We start from the raw sequence: 16,930 nt of genomic DNA on the forward strand, positions 1-16,930 counted from the left end.
ATTCAGATGTTGAACTATAATTACAACTCGGCATTCAATAGGAACAGATGTCAATTTTGGACCAAGTTAGACGTAAACCTCAGTTGAATAAAAATCTGTAAGCCATGCATAAAGATATCTATGCTGTGGGAATTAAATAATCACGTCTTTCTGTAAGTCCTACAAAATCCACATCTTAAGTAGCCCATACTTGTTGTGAGAGTAAAAATATTGCAAGTTCTACGCGCCTCGGCCAGAGGAGGAGGGCCACCTGTCGGGGTGAATAACACTACAACACCACTACGCCCATCAGGATTTTAACTCCTTGAATCCGGTGACGAATTGATTTGAAATATTTACTGTTATAAAAGGTGACGACATTGGCTTATCAATTTCACATTATTATATTTAACTTACGAGCAGCCTCTAATATGAACAACATTGACGAAAATTATCTTCAATGTTTTATCTTAATGGTGAATGCAATCTTACTTGTCAACTTTTACTAGCTATAGCAATAAGAAACCTACGTCATCTTAGTTAAGGGTTAACAGCTATACTCATTTTACTCTACCTTGGTCCAGACTCGTTCTTTTGTAGTTTATTTCACGTAGCTCACGGGTAGAAAATGACAACACTACGGTAAATGCACGTACCGTACTCCTTCATGACCAGCATCAATTTCTAGTGTTAATCTATTGTTTTAATTCATCATTCAAAATGGAAAGATGATGGTTTTAGGCCATGTTAGAGCAAAGACCACAAAACTCCATCTACAAGACTTCGATAACGCAGGTAGGCTCAGCACGTACCGTACTCCATCGTGACCAGCATCAATTTCTAGTGTTAATCTATTGTTTTAATTCATTATTCAAAACTGAGATATGGCAATTTTAGGCCAAGTTAGAGTAAAAACAGTATAAAACTCCACTTACAAGACTTCGACAATGCAGGCAGGCTACGCTTCATCCAGGCTAACAAAAATAAACGCTATTTTTGGCACTGTTTATATACCGACCGTCTCGTTGATCTGGATATTTTGCAACATATTATTTTGCCTTTACTGATGCAGACTACTGTATGTCGATGCAAAATTATGATTAATCCCGTGAATCCAATGACATTTTTCCTTATTATATTCGCTATTTCCAAACATCTTAATTCATTTCTGAAGAGATTTCGAACAAATCAGCTAAAGCCTCCACTTACCCATTCACCTGCCCATCTCACCTACCCCCCACCCCCCAAAAAAGCTTAACAAATTCGTCTGGAGGATTATTAAAGAGCAGATTAATAAACGTGTTACCCGACTGAAGGGGTTAAGGCGAAACAGGCATAATAAGGCGCTAAGGAAGAGCTGTTTGGTTAAACCCACGAGAATACGGAGTTGTCAAGGTTACGGTTTGTGACAGTAGTACCGTACCATGGGAGACGGAAGTGGCAAGTATGGTACCGCTATCTCTCACACCCACTGCTGCTTTACCCGACTTCTCATCAACCATAAATTCTCACACAAGCTTTGGCTCATGATCTGTGTATGTGAAAACTTTATTTTGACATTTCTTAAGGCAGAAATGGTTATATAATATACTTTTTCAGTCACTACCAGAACTAGATTTCATGTTCTTTCACAATAAATGTATGCATTAACGCAACATCTCTGGTCTTTCGTCAGTGGTCTCATTCTCAGAAGACGGAAAATTCAGAACGAGAGGAAATTCACGGCTTGTGAAATATCCCGCTTAACCTTTAGTTATTTTATCCGCCGCTTGGTTAAGTGAGAGCATTTCATCCCTCGTATCTGAGAGCGTAAGAGATTTCGCAGTCACACTAGAGTACAAATAACATAAAAAGGTGAGTTTCATACATTGGAACAATTCAAATTCCATTTACCTCCTGCAACAAGCGACTTGGCTACAAATGATGCTGTGAGCGTATCCATCCCAAGCACTGTTTATGTGTCCACTGAGACGCTCAGCTGATCGCTCCATTATGCTACCTTAGTGCTAACGTTGCTAATTTCTTATAACTTAGCATCCATACTAATATTGCTGTACGCTGTTGATGTAGAGATCTGAATGTTACCCTTCTATAACTAATTTATTTTACTATGTCTTTCTAGCGTGGGGCTGGAATTTACACAATTTTGCCGAAAGTATTGCTATAACTGCTAAACCCAGAATCATATTTTAAGTTTCATCTTTTTGTGTTATTTTTTTTTCAGTTACAGTTTTCGCTTCCATATAATTTAGCTCTAATACACATGATTTAGATTATTTTTGTGTCTACAGCTAAGTGTAAATTCATCATGATTCATGAATGGTCACAAATGAAAATCCGAGTATTTTCAATAAACTGTCATCATTGTTCATTTGTATTAAGTAGTGGTATGGTGCAATATTGGGTTATACGTACGGGAATAATCATTTCTTCACCCCACAATCCAGAGTTCTGTGTACTGTGTTGCTATCTAGTGGCGATTCATTATCAACACAGCACTCAAGGACGAAGGTGTACCCCATAGTTTTCCTCCCATTCCTCGATTTCACCCTGTAGAGAAGCACCCAACTTAGACTGCTGGAGAGCTAAGAGTGTGAGGAGTGCTTTGAATTAATGGCAGCGCCACCAAAGCTATGGGAAAAACAGGGGACCTACAACCACAGACAGCCCAACTTCAACCCTGACAGCAATTCGTAAGTAGCCCACTTATATAACTTATTTACCCAAGTTGCCATCAGGTCATTTGACAAAGCACTTGACACTACCGTAGTTATACAGGGTGTGCATTTGATGGTTAATAAGTTACATTAGCCCCACGAAGTTATGTGTAGAGTTCTTCAGTACACTTTTGATCTTGCAGGATGTGGTCAGATTAGCGATATTTACTCATATGTCTAATATGCACAGTGAAAATTTGTTGTACCGTAGGTGTCAGTCTAGAGGGCTCAGATTTCTTCAGGTTCCATCATTAAACCGTTTTACCAGAAAGACCATAGATAGTTATAAGGTACTGTTGTAGGAAAAAGTAGGGACGAAGGCTATGAGACTGCTGTTTTGTGCTTATTATTTTCATATTGTAAACCTATGTAGTGTTATTCAGCCTACTCTGAGTCACAAGGCCATGGCATGATCCAGGTTACCAAAGTTACCTAAACTAGATGTAACCCTAAGGACTCATTTTGGTATTGTTTGGGAAATTACACCCAGCTAATGGAAACTGAAATTAATATTTTAAGCCCTTGGCCACCCCGTCTGGGATACATGGCGTCTGGCAATGAATGAATGAATGAAAGTTTATGTAATTTTAAGCATTTTCTCTTATTTACACATGTGTTGCAAATCCACCATTCAGTACTTAGTAAATAAGGGGAGGGGAGGAAGGTTGTCCAGCTCTAAGCTCTCTCCATTATTGCATAAGGTGAGGGGAGGAGGATTGTCCAGCTCCTAGCTCTGTCCATAATTGCATCATCATTAAAATTAGGGTCAGTTAGGGTAAATTTTTAGAAGTAACCAACATTTTCTTTTATTATTATTTTTATGTTTTCCAATGCAAACTACTGTTTTAATTAGTTTTGACCTTCATTTTGGGGGGAAAATCCCCCTTTTGGAATTTTGAGTAAGATTTCCAAAAGAGGGTTTATCCCCCAAAATCAAGATCAAAAATTAATTAAAAACACACTATTTTGCATTAAACGAACCCAAACTAACAACCTAACCTAGACCTAACTTAGGGCCTGACATAAGACCGAGTGCACACGCCTGCACCAGCCAATATGGCGCGACATTCATCCACTACTGAGCAATAGCCTAATCTAAGTTACTATGTGACTACCCCTACAGAATTTGCTTCCCCAACTCAAACTAGGCTTAAAAGGTAAGTCTTAGTTAGAATAGTTCAGGGACGTAATATAATGAAAATTGGTAATGTTGGTTACTTCTAAAGTTATACCCAAGTTAGGTTAGTTCATATGAGTGTGGTTGCAGTAAGAGACAGATAGGAGCCAGAGAATCTCCCACACTTATTACTGTATTTACTAAGCATATACAAAAGCACTTGTGATGGATTCTTGTAGAAGACAAGTTTTTAGATTTGCTTAAATTCAGTACGGTAGTGAGCAGATTAATTTCAGTGTCATATAGTTTGGCGTAATTCCGAAAATTTACCCTCATTTTTCAGTCAACCCACAATGGGTGGATGGAGACCTGAGTCATGCCAGCTGCCTGCATCAGACTTCAAACATTTGTGCTATCAGACTACCAGTTCCATAGCTAATAGTGCCAACCACTTGGCCAGTGCAGTGCTATACTGTTTATAATACAGTACTGTACTGTACTGTAGACCCTCAGTTTATGAGGGCATGATTTGCACTAAACATGTTTGGCGTGAAAAGATAAACGCTGATCCAGCCCATTAAATGCAGAAAAAAAAAAAAAAAAAAGTTTGCTCAGGAAAATCCTAGAGTTTGTGGCCATCCCCGTGTAAGTTCCATTGTCAGACCATATAGGTGCATGCTCACTCCACCTAGAATAAGCAGAACATTGTCGTTTTGTAGAATTTTTGTAAAGCAAATGGTCATAATTCAACATGGCTAAAATTATGGGATGTGAAATGGTCTTTTTACATTTGATTAGTTGACTAGGCACACACATGTACACATCGCATGTCACCTGTGTCTTGGGTATCTCACCTCATTGCCACCACTCACAATGTACATTTTCTTCTTTCAGCTAAATTTTTCATGAAAACAAATGGTAATAAATCAACATGGCTTAAATTATGGGATGTGAAGTGGTCAATTTACACTCAGTCAGTTGGCCACACACATATGCACACACACACACATTGCTCGCCATTTACCTCTTGTCTCACTCACCTTATTGCCACCACTCACTATCTTCTTATTCTTCTTTCAGGTACTGGTAAAGTTTTTATTACTTTATGCTGTTGAAATAATTTTTCACCTTCCATGTGGTAGATAAGTCGTCATCCAAAGAAATCCCCTTCCCCAACACCCAAACATCACTCTGTCCCATGTCGTAGTATATGATCACCAATTATGCCAAGTAATGTTCTTAGAGGATGTATGTGCACTGCAGTGTTATTTATGATCAAGAGGGAATGAAAGTTTTTCAAGAGGGTCAAAGGGGGGGGGGTGGATTTGGAGAAAATTTTGGTATTTCACCATATCAGCTAAGGTTTCAGTGGCACAATTTGCGCAGTAAAATTCTTGGATATATTAGCCTTGCAAACTGAGGGTTTACTGTTTTGTACTATAAATTGTCTTGATTTCAAAGAACTCCACTAAATCTACTGTGTATCTGATGAGCATGATGCCCGAATGTGAATTAACTGCAAGAATTTTGTTTTTAGCAAAAAGAAAGTGTAGGTGGTGGCGACCATTACCCACTCACTTGATGTAGTGCTGCCTACTTCTTCCTTAGCCTTTATCATTCTTTTTCTGTGCCTGCCCTCCTCTCTTCCTATTCCTCCCATCTTTCCTGTCACTTCTTATTGCTTTTCTTTCCTTTACAGGTGGCTTTACATTGAGTGATAAGCCAAATGGTTTCCTGTGAGCCAAGAAACCATTTACAACGCTGGGTGGTAACCATATAACCAAACCATATGTGCTCCCTGCGTGTCAACAAGTGGGTTGGAGGGTTAGTGCCCCTCCCCGTAAAACAAATAACTCAAAGTCAAATGCTACCCCTTATGGGATTATGACGTCTGGCAGGAGATAGATAAATAGAAAAAGAACCATTCCTGTTCAGAACGGATTTTATATGAAGAGAATGAATATGGCTGGAAATTTAAAGGATAATACATTAAGAAAGAAAGGGATAAACAGTACTGGAAACTGATGAAGGAAAGTGCTCTTGTGATGTAATGCTGTAATAAATTATCCTTGGTTTCATGCTGGACTTTGTAAGGTAAGTGGGACATTGTTGACGTAGTATCTGTGTAAATGTTTGGCAGTGCACCCATCCAACAGACACTTAAATTAATATATTCACCACTTAGTTTATGGGATACTAAGGAGTTTCTTTTCTGTAAACATGGATTACAAATGCATTTTAAGAACTGTATAGTAAATAAGAAGTTGGGGAGGTTCTGAAGGACTTATCACTTTCCATTCTTTCATGAACAGTAACCTAACCAAACAGAACATAATCATAACTTTACTGTACAAGCAATAGCTAATGGTGAAGCTAGGATCAGGCCAGTCCCCTTGCCCCTTATTTAGTATTGTGAGTGAAAAAAAAAAAAAAAAATCATGAATTTTTAGAGAGGAGAAATACTTATTTTCATCATCATCCACCATCCCAACCTCTGTCTCACCCAGTGACTCGATAAGGTGAGTTCCAGAGAGCAAGAAGGAAAGAAAAAAAAAAAAGGAAGAACTGTTAAAAACAGTGTGCCTGGTTAAATGAGCCACACTCATTCACTAATCATTCAGGCCCCTGGAATCATGACTTCATCTCATAGGTCAACCATCCACAATTACACCTTTCACATTACTCATTGGCAAGAGTCACTCCGATGACTGTCACATTGCTGGGTAAAAATGAGAGCCAGATGCCTACTTAGACAAAAAAGGAAGTGGTGAGCAAATAAATTTCAGCCATCATGAGAAGAAAATAATTCCAAAATAATACCCCTATCTCTATTACTGTACTTGATAATTTTATTAAACTTAAGGGAGATTTTTTGAGCTGGAAGGATTAGATGCAGCTTTCATTGATTGCATCACTTCTAAGGTGCTTTGTTATGGTGAAGAAAACCATCTGGTAGCAGTAAAAATTTAATAACAGTGTCTGTGGAATGAAGAAAAAAAAAAGAGGGGGCACACAATTATACCAACACACCAACTTTATGGCTTATATAGTCAGATCCCTTCTTATTGGCAGTAAGGGGTGAGAGATGCCAAAAGTGTCTCTACAGTTGTAGATGTAAATATTGATCCACACCTTTGTGTTAAATAGAGACAGCTAGCAGCGACTTGACATTCAGTGATGCCTCTCTGGAGCTTATACAGTTTTCCAGAATACCATGTCTGCTGAGAATTTGATGAACATTCAATTAAAAAGTGGAACAGGGTTTTTGTCTGCAACTGTGCCAGTGCCTGGTGCTGCACCTTTGCTGTCCTCCAGCTGAAGAGGTTAAGAAATGGACACATAATACCTTCATTAACATTAGCTTCCTTTCAGGTTCATACAGTCATACCCCTTCACCAATGGCAGTGGAGGTGGTGGTAGGGTGCCTGTGCCTGCACCTGGGCCCGTACCGCCTTTGCCACCACGACCCACTTCTTACAGCAATTCCAACAACAGCTACATGAGATCAACTTTTGGGCCATACAGCAGCTATGGAGGTTTTGGTGGCTATGGAAGCAGTTATGGGCCATATGGAAGTGGTCTGGGGGGCTATAATAGGTTTGGAATGATTGGCACTCCATCACACATGGAAGAGAACAGGTGAGTGGCTGGACCAAGATACATGATCAATTTTACAATGGCCTTCCTGTCATAGCCCATATTTAGTTTTGCAGGAATAACAATGAAAGTGTTGAATTTCCCCATTTCTCATGTTTCTGCTGAGAAAAAGCTTAATTACAAGCTGTAGGAAAATTATTTATTATGATTAATATTTTACTTTTAGTGGTTAGTAAGGGGATTCACCATCCACTCACTCGATGTAGGGCTGCTCTCAGGTGCCTGCCCTTTCCTCTCTTCCTTCTTTCCATCCTTCCTCTTCTGTCCATCTTTCCTCCAGTCTTTCCCCTTCCTTTTGCTTTTGGATGACTCTGCACTGAGTAACAAGCCAAATGGTTTCCTGTAATCCAGGTAACCATTTACTATGCTGGGTGGTAACCATATAACCAAATTATGGTGCCTGGTGGTTTAGTGCGTAATTAAGGTGCTCCAGTTGGATTGAGCCTGTGTAGATTTATATCCAAGGGGTGGTTAGGGTTTATTGCTCACGTAATGCCACTCAGGGATGAGTGAGGCTGGTCACTGTCATCTTAAATGTCAGGACCAACATGCTTATCCCTGGGCTTCTGTGCTCCTTATGGGGCGGCATAGGATTGGATGATGGATGGATGGATAGATAGATAGATAGATACAGTAGATATCATCTAATCCTGTGTTACCCCGTGAGGAGCGTAGGAGCCCAGGGCTGGGCAAGTTGGTCCTGACAGATGACAGTAACCAGCCTCACTCATCCCTGAGTGGCATTACATGAGCAATAAACCCCAACCACCTCTTGTGTATATATATATATATATATACTGTATATATATTTATTAGTATATTTCGTTGTGCTTTCTTCCACATTTTGTCATTTCTTCATTATCGGCACTGACTGCCTCCTCATTCTTCACTTTTGAAACTGTCATACTCCATCTTTGTGTACCATGAAATCCAGCAATGTTTATCATTACTCTTTTTCTTGACATTCTCGTTTATAAGTTTTTCAGTACATTTTTTTTTTGTACCCAACCTAATACCTCCATATTTGTAACACTTTTCCATTGTTTACTCACATTCATCCCTGCATCTGGTGTGGGTTTTTCAGCTGTTCAGAGATATCCAGTATCCTGAGTAGTAGTATAAATACACATTTGTTTGATCTAGTCACTTCTTTGGCCATTTCCTTGTAAGTGTAGCATTATTTGCAACCAGTGTATGCATACTTCACCTTTTTGCTGTTGCTGCAAATGTGCTGATTGTAAGTATGCACTGCATACTCCATCCTGAATCTTGAGCTCTGACTATTAAAAGAAAAATAAAGGGGGGGGGGTTAAATCCAGGGGCATAAAAGACTTACCACTGTGATATTGGCTTTCTTGGATCGGTGGATTTTGTTATAGTTGCTCAGCTCCAGTCTGTCTGGTTGAGTAGACCCATTTACCATGGGTAATCAGTCACATGTGTGGGGCTGCCCTACAGGTACTGTATAACATATACACGTTTATGGAACCAGCACCCCCTTGTAGTAGAGTGCCTTACCAGGATTGGACCAGGGTCCTGTCCATGGTGAGATGCAGGAAAATATGAGGAGGTTTATCTCCTGGATGGACACAGCAGCTGCTTTGTTTCATCAGTTTCTGACAGAGTTGAAGGCAGATGTACTGATGAGTATGTGATCATTAAAATTTTTAAAAAGTACTTAAGCATTTCTCTGTTCTTATAGGTTCATCCAGCTTGCAGAGGAGAGCTCACGGCCGGCCTTTGAGAGTATAGAGAGCATTGTTCATGCTTTTGGTTCAGTTAGTATGATGCTTGAGTCTACCTACCACGCTGTGCACAGGTCAGTCTCCTCGTTTGGTAATTTTCATTGTGTTGCATTCATACACTCATAAATAAATGAATAAAAGCATGTTGCAGCAAAAAAAAAAAAAAAAAAAAAATGCCCTTTGAATTTACAAGTATTTATTGTGTTTTGAGTTGTGAGTACCAAAAAATTGAGTCCTTACACTGTTTCAGATTTATTTAGACATGCACCACCGAACTAGGTATACCGGTACCAGTAATGCCAAAGTGACAGAAACCATAGTGCTTATTTTGAAGTTCATTACACCCAACTGTTTGGATGTTTTTTTTTCTCTCTCTTTCTCTTACTTTTTCATCATATGTGCCAGGAATTGAATCTTGGCCTGTGGATAACAGCATGATGTATAGGGATTGAAATGCTGTTAACACTATTAATCAGCTTGTTTTAAATCCTCTTTATGATTTTCAGCAATGTAATCACATCAGTAAGTGAGGGATGTCCTCTAATAATATATACAGTAGTATAATAATATATAGTAGTGAAGTAGATGGTTCCTAAGATTATTGATAGTGAAGTAATGTGAAAATAATATATGGTGATGTAGTGCATAATATGGTATGTAATGAAGAATACAGCTATGATTGTTAACTATAATTTAAGTGTCATATTTTCATAAGTTTACTGTATTAGATTTCTTAACATAGCTCCCATAGTGATTTATCTTAAGTGATGAATATTATTATTGTCTTCCATATCACATATATTCCACTACACTCAGATTTGCAAATATTGTCTTCTTTCACTACCCTTGTTTTGCCACCCAGTAGTGTCACACTTTGCACACATGTTTCATAAACTTTACCATATTGTCATTTTAACCAGGCATCTTGTTTATATATATTTATTTATATTCTTCCCTAGATAATACCATTGCCATTGAACTTTTGATGAGACTTCCTTTTGACTCTCATCATTTGCTTGCAGCTCGTTCCGTGCTGTGCTGGGAGTGGCTGAACACTTTGGAAGGATGAAGTCACATTTTGCTCAAATATTTTCTGCACTTGCTGTGATTAGAACGCTACGATGGCTTTACAGAAAACTCTTATACCTGATTGGTGGGTATAGTATTTAAATAGAGTATATAGTATGCAGTACAGTACTGTATATGCAGTTAAAAAGGGATGAGTACAATACGGGTAGTGTAATATACTGCACAGGGCATTTACTGTATGTATCAGACTTTGAGGTGCAGTCATTCGCCTAAGGTGCAGCTAATTGGTTCTGGGCCAAGCCCGCGCCATAGAAAACTGTGCCATACAAATAACTAAACCAATGGGTATAATGGAATTTAGTTCTGGACGTTTTCCCAAAGTCCCCCTTTTCACCCCACATTTCCCCGTTTTCCCCCCACTTTACACAAGCACACAATCAAGCAGTCGGTCAGTGCATGAATTACACACAAATTAAACACTAAACAATAAATAATAAAGGGCATAAATACCGAACGTGCCTAACTTCGACGACGATAGTGCTAAAATGGAAGGGGTAGGGTTAGGGGTTCCAAGGCAAGAGGCACGTTTCAAATCTTTCCGGGCCCCCGCGCTATAGGCATTTTAAGCGTGTGTGTGTGTGTGTTTTTTTTCACCTTGCCGTGTCATAGAGAACCGCGGCATAGAAGTCCGCGCCATACTGTAGGTGACGACTGTACATGATTGGTGTAGGAGTGTTTTTTTTGGTGACAGCAATATAGATTACAGAGTATACTGATAAATAAATTAATATATTCTCACCATATTATCCCATTCACTGGTAGAGCTCATTTTCAGCTTAACTCCTAAAGGAGTGCTGTAAATATTAAATGGGTGATGAAGGAAAGATGAGCAGACAGGACTCTTACAAAAATAGTGTGTAAACTTCCTGCGCATATCATCTGGTTAGTAATCCAGTATTCTTTTGTAGACTTGCCCTGCCCACTTTCAGTCAGTGAACAGCCTCCCAGTGCCTGCTGACCTCTCAGGCAGAGGATGCTTGTGTTCACTGTCCTCCTGGATTCCCAACCCCTTTCCTGCTCATACATCATTTTTTTTTTTTTTTTTTTTTTTTTTTTTTTTTTTTTTTATACTGTAGATAATATTTAAAAGTGTTGGATGGCTTTTGTGATTTTGGTTCATATATAAGAGAAGCAGGAAAATTATCTCAGGAAGGCTGGTCATAGAGAATGTGATGTTAGTCTTGATGGTGGTGATGAGATACCTGTAGTACAGTATATCCTCTCCCTTGTAACAGTAAAAGAATAGGAAATACACAGCTTGGCAGAAAAGTTAAGATGATCTGAATAATCGTATTTGTAAGTGGTCTGACCTAAAAGAGGTGAGCCTTTCAAAAAGCAAATTTATTGCGTTAATTACAACTTAATCAGACTTGTCTCCTTCAAAATACTCCTCTTCACTATTCATAGTGTTCCCAACATTTATTCCAGTTGTGGAATGTATCCTTGAACATGTTTTCAGGGATGGTGCATAGTTCTCATAGCAAATTTTCTTCTACCTCATTTATCATCTATTAGCGACCATTCATGGTAGATTTCCACTTCGGAAGAAGAAAAAAAAAAAAGTCTGAAGGGGCCAAATCCGGAGAGTAGGGCAGCTGGGGGACAATTGTTGTCTCTTGCTTCGCCAAAAAGTCACAGATATGGAGCGACACACGAGCAGGTGTGTTGTCATGGTGCAGCATCCAGGTTTTATTTGTCCATGCTTCAGGCCTCTTCCTTCTCACTGTCTCCCTCAGATGCTTCAGGACGTCCACATAAAGGTCTGTACTGATTGTCTGACCACTTGGAACAAACTCATGATAAATGACGCCCTATCAGTCATTTGAGCGACTGTGATGAGCTTTCTCCCACCCCCCTGCAGTAATATGTTCCAACACACTGCAATGATTTCCTTTTTGTTTCAACATTATAGCTGTTCACCCATGTTTCATCACCTGTTATGAAATTTTTCACAAAGTTTTCATCATTATTCGAACAATCAAACAGCTCCTGACTGACTGTGACACGGTTCTCTTTTTGCTCATCAGTTGACAGATGCAGCACAAATTTTATTACAACTCGATGCATCTTCAGTTTTTTGGTTAAATTTGTGTGGTGTGAACTTTTATAGGTGCATTCTTCTTTGGAAACATCACGGACAGCCAGGCAATGATTTTCATGGATCTCAGGGTGCACTTTCTTAACGTGATCATTGTTTGTTGACCTGGAAGACGTCTGGATTTGGGATCATCTTTGGTGGATGTTCTTCCTGATTTGAAGCTCCTGTGACATTGCGCATGGGTCAAATAATCCTCCTCATAAACCTGTTTTAATATTTAAAGAGTCATCGTGAAAGTTTCTGAGTGTGAAACAGAATTTCACACACGTTGCTCTTTGCGTTTGAGAGCCATCATTGTTCAACTTGCAGTAATTCGCCATGTGCACTAAACTTGTTCACTGAAGCATGTGTACCTCGATGACTAAGTGACATGGCGTGGTGCGGCTAGTGTTAGACTAAAGCTCAAATATGTGCACTAAACACGTTCACTCAAGCATGTGTACCTCGATGACTAAGTAACTTGACGTGGTGTGGCTAGTGTTAGACTAAAGCTCAAAGTTGGCACTACACAGTGCTCCCTTCATGTGCCTACTGCATTGACTTGTTGGCTCACTGATTAAAAAGTTTGGTTTCTTTTTGGACAGACCTCATGCTTCACGATATCTGAACCATTACATAACTTATGCTGAAAGAGATTTTGCTTCCCAGAGGACAGATTCACTCCCCAAAATGCGTATGTTTGAGATTAACAAGGTTTTATGTTAGCCATACTGTATATAAAGATTTTAAGTGTGTTTTGATCACTGAAGGGTTAAATAACACTGCATTCATTTTGAGCCAAACATTTATGCACAGTGTGGTTAGGTAAATAGGTAAGGTATTGAACCAAGCTTTTACACATTACTAGATGATGTTTATAAAATGGGCTTAGTCCCATAGTAGAAGACATTGAACTTTATTCCCTTTCATGGGTTGAGGTGTCTTTTTTAATTAGCAAATTTTAGCAGGTGGCTTGCACATTACCTGACATGAGCAGGCAACTGTACAGGTTATGGGTTCTAAATGGCAGCTAATCCATGATGTCAAGGAACACCACTTTCTGTAGTTGAAGTGATGTGTCTCCACATTCATAGGTGTGCAAGAATTTTGGAGGGCAGAGTAAGAGTGCTTATGGAAATTTGTGCTGTTGAAGTGACAGTGTTTTTAAGTTGGGGAGTGTTTGTGTCATATGTCATCAAGGCAGTCTTGAGAGGGTGTGATCACTAGTGAACTCATGTAAGAATATACCTATGCACCATCTTGAACATCTGCACATGGATGAGTTCAAACCAAGGCCAGGATGGTTGATAGAACATTAATAAAGTAAAATTAATGGTGTAATGAGTTGCCTTGCATCTTCCAATAGAACAGATATTTCATGATGCTCTTCTTTGTAAAGTAACTGATATGCTGGACTATTGTGCAACAAATTGTCTGAATTTGATATGTCAAAGTAAACCTGAATTGATGGCTTTTTTAGTTATTAGCCTGTGATAGCTCTGTATCTCAAAAAGAAATTATGTGTTGTGTAGGGCTGCGAGTTCAAGATCCAAGCTTAGAAATGGCATGGCAGAGTTCTGCAGCAGCCAGCTCTGGCACTCAACAAATCACAGAGGCAGATATTAAGGCTTCAAAGTCATCATGGCCTATTATCATGTTCCTGGCTGTTGTGTTTGGTGGACCCTACCTCATCTGGAAACTGCTGTATTCTATCGCCCTTGCTCCCAGCAGTGGGTGGATGAAAGGTCAAGGTGACCACTATGGTGCAGTTGCCATCTACCCTTTCAAGGTAAGCAGCTCAGTACCATACACTTAAACCTCAACTATCTCAAGCTCAATGCCATTTAACACTCTCAGGTCCAAGGGTCACCAAATGTTGGTACATACTTCACCAGCATTCATGCTGATTGTGAAGCACAGATTGATTTTCATGTAATACCTGCATACTGTGAAAGGAACAGAAATTGTGGTGGGAAACCCCTCTTTAAGTTGGTAGAAAATGTGGCAATGACATCACCAAGACTTTATGTTGTGAGTAACTGAAATATGTATGTCATAACAGAAGGTAGGAAGGGGCTCTCTTTCTCATGATTCATATCCCTAATAAGATTAGAGAACCTTGTTCTTAGTCTCTCCATCCCATTCATATGTGGAAAATATGATGGGCATAACTCCAACTCAATGTGGTCCATAAGGATTTATATCTGACTGGTAATTGAGGTTTACTGTATTGCTCACACAATACCAATCGTGGATAAGCAGCTGGTCGTTTGTCTTAAATGTCAGGACTACATAGCCTTACCCTGGGCCCATACATTCATAATGGAGCAGTAAAGGATTGGAAGGTATAATAGACATTTGTCTTAGTATTTTGTCCCTCTGTACAGGCTGGCAGTCGACAAGAGCTGTCAATGAGTCCAGGACAGGTGCTGTACCTGGCTCCACGAGCTCAGCAGTCCACTGTGCGGGGGTGGCTAATGGCATCCAATGGCACTTCATCTGGTTTAGTTCCTGCCAATTATATCAAGATAACAGGACATCACACATCACTTGCACCAGGCACCAAAACTGAATCGAGTCACAGGACCACAAATACCACAACCATTGCTAAGGATCATTTGATTAGCAGAGATGGTCCAGTGAACAGAGGTTTGTATTATTTTAACAGAGTGACGTGCATCTCTTTTTGGATACTTATATGTTGGTGTTTATTTGTAGTAAATGGCCTCACTTGAGCCCAGCTCTGAAGTTGGCCTGAGTGGATCTAAAGTGACCTGAGCAAGTCTGAATAGATGTAACGATATCATCTTGAATGGACCAGAATTGACCTGCTTGGGCCTGAATGTATTTGAAAGGCCCTGATAAACCAAAATGATAATTTGTTCAAATTCCCAAAATGATAATTTGTTGCCAGTTACATTGTTGGATTATAATGGGCTGTTTCACCAGGTATTGTAACAGTTATGCTGAAACAGTTAAGGTACAATGAGGGAGTAAAGTTTGCCAGTTATTCCAGTGAGTCTATATCACACTGTGGACATCTCTCTCACTTTCCTTTCTGATACAGCATATCAAAGAGCATCATCTCTGAGCAGAGAAACATACCAAACCTCTTTCAGCCTAGGAATATTAGACAGTAGAAGAGGTGTAGGACAGGAGAAAATTGTAGTTGAACTTGTTTCTCTGACAGTATCTGCATGTTTCATTTTAGGAATTTGTGTGTCCAGACTGCTGAATTTGGCCCCTAGCTTTACAGTATCATTATTTAATGGCAGGTCCCCAAATTGAAAGCATGTTAAAGGTATAACCTAAACTACCCTCTATACAGTTTCATTATGATTTATTTACTAGTAATGAAACACCTGTTAGTATCATATAATATTGTACAGTCCTAGTTTTAAGCGTGACTTTCTTTGCATTTTTTTTTTTTTAATAATTTTGTGTATTACCTTTATTTTTAGATGATATAGATATTACTTGCACATTCTGATATACAGTATTTCTGCAGGGCCAAATGAAAATAATGTGCGTGTGATGAGGAGAGTACCTTCCCCTTCTGGACCTTCTGGGGCTGCACACCTTCCACACCCAAAACCAAATTCTGATCCTCACCATAACAATCATCCCATTCATACAAACCCACCAAACATGTCACATTATCCTGTGAACCATCAGATTCCACACAGCAGTCCATCACACACAACGCAACTCAGTTCCAGTGTTCATCAGCACCTCCCGGCCCACTCAGCACAGCGTCCTTCCAACTTTCAGGTAACAAATCCTCAGATACAAACTTCACAACAGCACTTTGACCCAAGAATGGAGGCCATCAGCTTGGCACAGTGCAAACCAGACACCCATCCACCTCATGCACAACAGCAGCTTTCACATGAAGATCCCTTTAACTCTCCTTCATGTCCATCTAGCCAAGAATCATGTGGCTCACAAGCTGATGACAATCCTAAGGCTAATAGACAAAATAATAATTCATATCAGTGTCCACCACAGCAACAAAATGTTCAGGGTATGCTGGACAACACTTCCACCAGTGAGCAAGTGGACAGAACCAGAAATCAGATGACAAATGAGCAAGGACATGCTGTGAATAAGCCAGAGAACAGCGTGAGACATGAGTTCAGCCATGCAGCACAGGAACCAGACAAAGTAAGCAAGACATCAGATTGTGTGACTGCACCTCCAGGAGATCCAAGAGGAGCTAGAGCAAAATCGAGAAACGATGATGGAAATGGTAATAAGTCTACTACATCTGCTCTACCTACGAGCATAGATACTGAGGTATCGGGCTTTCTGTCACAGTTTAAAGATGAGGCAGGGAATAAGTAATTTTGAAATATATTTAAATCCATTATTTTAAGATTCCCAAGGATGTTTTTTCTAGAACGTTGGTCTCCTAGTTAAAAAAGAATAATATATTTGTGTGAACAGGTTCAGCTTCTAACTCTCCCTCAGAGGTCTTTGGCTTTGTAAAGTGCACAAAAATTACCAGAGCAAGTTTTACCTTTGATTGTCCTTTCAATACCATATTTCA

At 39.5% G+C, this 16,930-nt stretch overlaps 2 protein-coding genes across 2 annotated transcripts in view; one reads left to right on the top strand and one right to left on the bottom strand.

Moving 5' to 3' along the window:
- The window catches only part of LOC145394391 (mitochondrial coenzyme A transporter SLC25A16-like), a 28,855-nt gene extending 26,923 nt beyond the window's left edge, over positions 1-1,932 (bottom strand). Inside the window, exon 1 of the mRNA XM_080268262.1 lies at positions 1,873-1,932. Coding sequence (XP_080124388.1) covers positions 1,873-1,921 — 49 coding nt within the window. The 5' untranslated portion in view covers positions 1,922-1,932. The remainder of the gene's footprint in view (positions 1-1,872) is intronic.
- Positions 1,777-16,725, top strand: Pex13 (peroxisomal biogenesis factor 13). The gene is made up of 8 exons (XM_080268208.1): positions 1,777-1,833; positions 2,429-2,672; positions 7,186-7,452; positions 9,173-9,289; positions 10,238-10,368; positions 13,914-14,170; positions 14,769-15,030; positions 15,890-16,725. Exons 2-8 carry the CDS (start codon positions 2,593-2,595, stop codon positions 16,723-16,725), a joined length of 1,950 nt encoding a protein of 649 aa, XP_080124334.1. The 5' UTR covers positions 1,777-1,833; positions 2,429-2,592.
- The last annotated feature ends 205 nt before the right edge of the window (positions 16,726-16,930 follow it).

The sequence above is a fragment of the Coenobita brevimanus genome, chromosome 27, assembly GCF_032717465.1.
Source record: "Coenobita brevimanus isolate Jiangsu-jjx chromosome 27, ASM3271746v2, whole genome shotgun sequence".
NCBI classification, from domain to species: domain Eukaryota; kingdom Metazoa; phylum Arthropoda; class Malacostraca; order Decapoda; family Coenobitidae; genus Coenobita; species Coenobita brevimanus.

Coding starts and splice junctions, on each gene's coding strand:
- Pex13 (XM_080268208.1), top strand. CDS start 2,593: ATGGCAGCGCCACCAAAGCTATGGGAAAAACAGGGGACCTACAACCAC. Junction 10,369..13,913: donor AAAACTCTTATACCTGATTG/GTGGGTATAGTA, acceptor TGTGTTGTGTAG/GGCTGCGAGTTCAAGATCCA. Junction 15,031..15,889: donor AGATGGTCCAGTGAACAGAG/GTTTGTATTATT, acceptor GTATTTCTGCAG/GGCCAAATGAAAATAATGTG.